The sequence below is a fragment of the Poecilia latipinna genome, unplaced genomic scaffold (assembly GCF_001443285.1).
Source record: "Poecilia latipinna isolate Pla-1442-1.1 unplaced genomic scaffold, P_latipinna-1.0 Scaffold730, whole genome shotgun sequence".
Taxonomy (NCBI): domain Eukaryota; kingdom Metazoa; phylum Chordata; class Actinopteri; order Cyprinodontiformes; family Poeciliidae; genus Poecilia; species Poecilia latipinna.
Genome location: NW_015113346.1, coordinates 25,870 through 26,771, shown reverse-complemented (window position 1 = coordinate 26,771; position 902 = coordinate 25,870). Strand labels below are relative to the sequence as shown.

General features: G+C 44.1%; 1 protein-coding gene across 4 annotated transcripts in view; it reads left to right on the top strand.

Moving 5' to 3' along the window:
- dcaf6 (ddb1 and cul4 associated factor 6) overlaps positions 1-902 on the top strand; it is a 38,774-nt gene that overhangs the window by 28,582 nt on the left and 9,290 nt on the right. For 3 of the 4 annotated variants that reach the window (XM_015045485.1, XM_015045484.1, XM_015045486.1), the window contains one exon: positions 46-105. The exons of the other annotated variant lie outside the window; for it this stretch is intronic. In XM_015045485.1, coding sequence (XP_014900971.1) covers positions 46-105 — 60 coding nt within the window. The remainder of the gene's footprint in view (positions 1-45; positions 106-902) is intronic. 4 annotated transcript variants of the gene reach the window in all.

Below are 902 nucleotides of genomic sequence, written 5' to 3'. Positions count from 1 at the left end.
TTGAACTCCTTGTTAAGTGTTTAGTTTGTGTGGTTTGTGTTCCAGATTCCCCTTCGTCTGTGGTAAACAAACAGCTGGGATCCATGACTCTGGATGAACAGCAGGGTGCGTCTCTCCATCCTTCCTCTGTCCTCTCTCTCTCCCTCCCTCTCTCCCTCCGTCTCAGACCGCCTCTGTCCTGTTTCTCGTTGCAGCTCTTTCTCTATTCATCCTCTTGTCCAACACCTACATGATGACTTGTAACATGCAGAAAAGCAGAAGATGAATTTAATTACTAGAATTAGATGTGTGGATTTTGTAGCAGACTGCAGATTTTTTCCTTGAACCTGTAGAAGATGCAAGAGATGCATTTCAAAATGTATCCTGACAAATTAGTTTGTCAGGGTTAATAGTTGGGCTCCAGCCTTATGTCTTATCACGACCTAAACAACGGACAGGTATTTCCTTTATTATATTTTTATTTAAGGATGCAGACCTATTATAAAAACAAATGTATTAGTAGGTGTAGTAGACTAATATTTGCTGCTGATTCAGCATAACTGACAGCCTTACTTTACACCAGTGGTCCCCAAACTACAGCCCGCAGGCCGGATCCGGCCCACCTCCACATTTGGTCCGGCCCCCTGAACACCACCAGAGAGCACTTAGATTTTTTTTCATATACCGTATTTTCTGGACAATAAGCCGCTAGTTTTTCCTAAGCTTTGAACCATGCAGCCTATAGCCCAGTGTGGCTTATATGTCGATTTTTCTTCAACCACCAGGGTGCTCTTTAGCAGTAAGTGAATCCATCCATCCATCCATCCATCCATCCATCCATCCATCCATCCATCCATCCATCCATCCATTTTCTTTACACCCTTGTCCCTAAGTGGGGTCGGAAGGGTTGCTGGTAGGAAGTG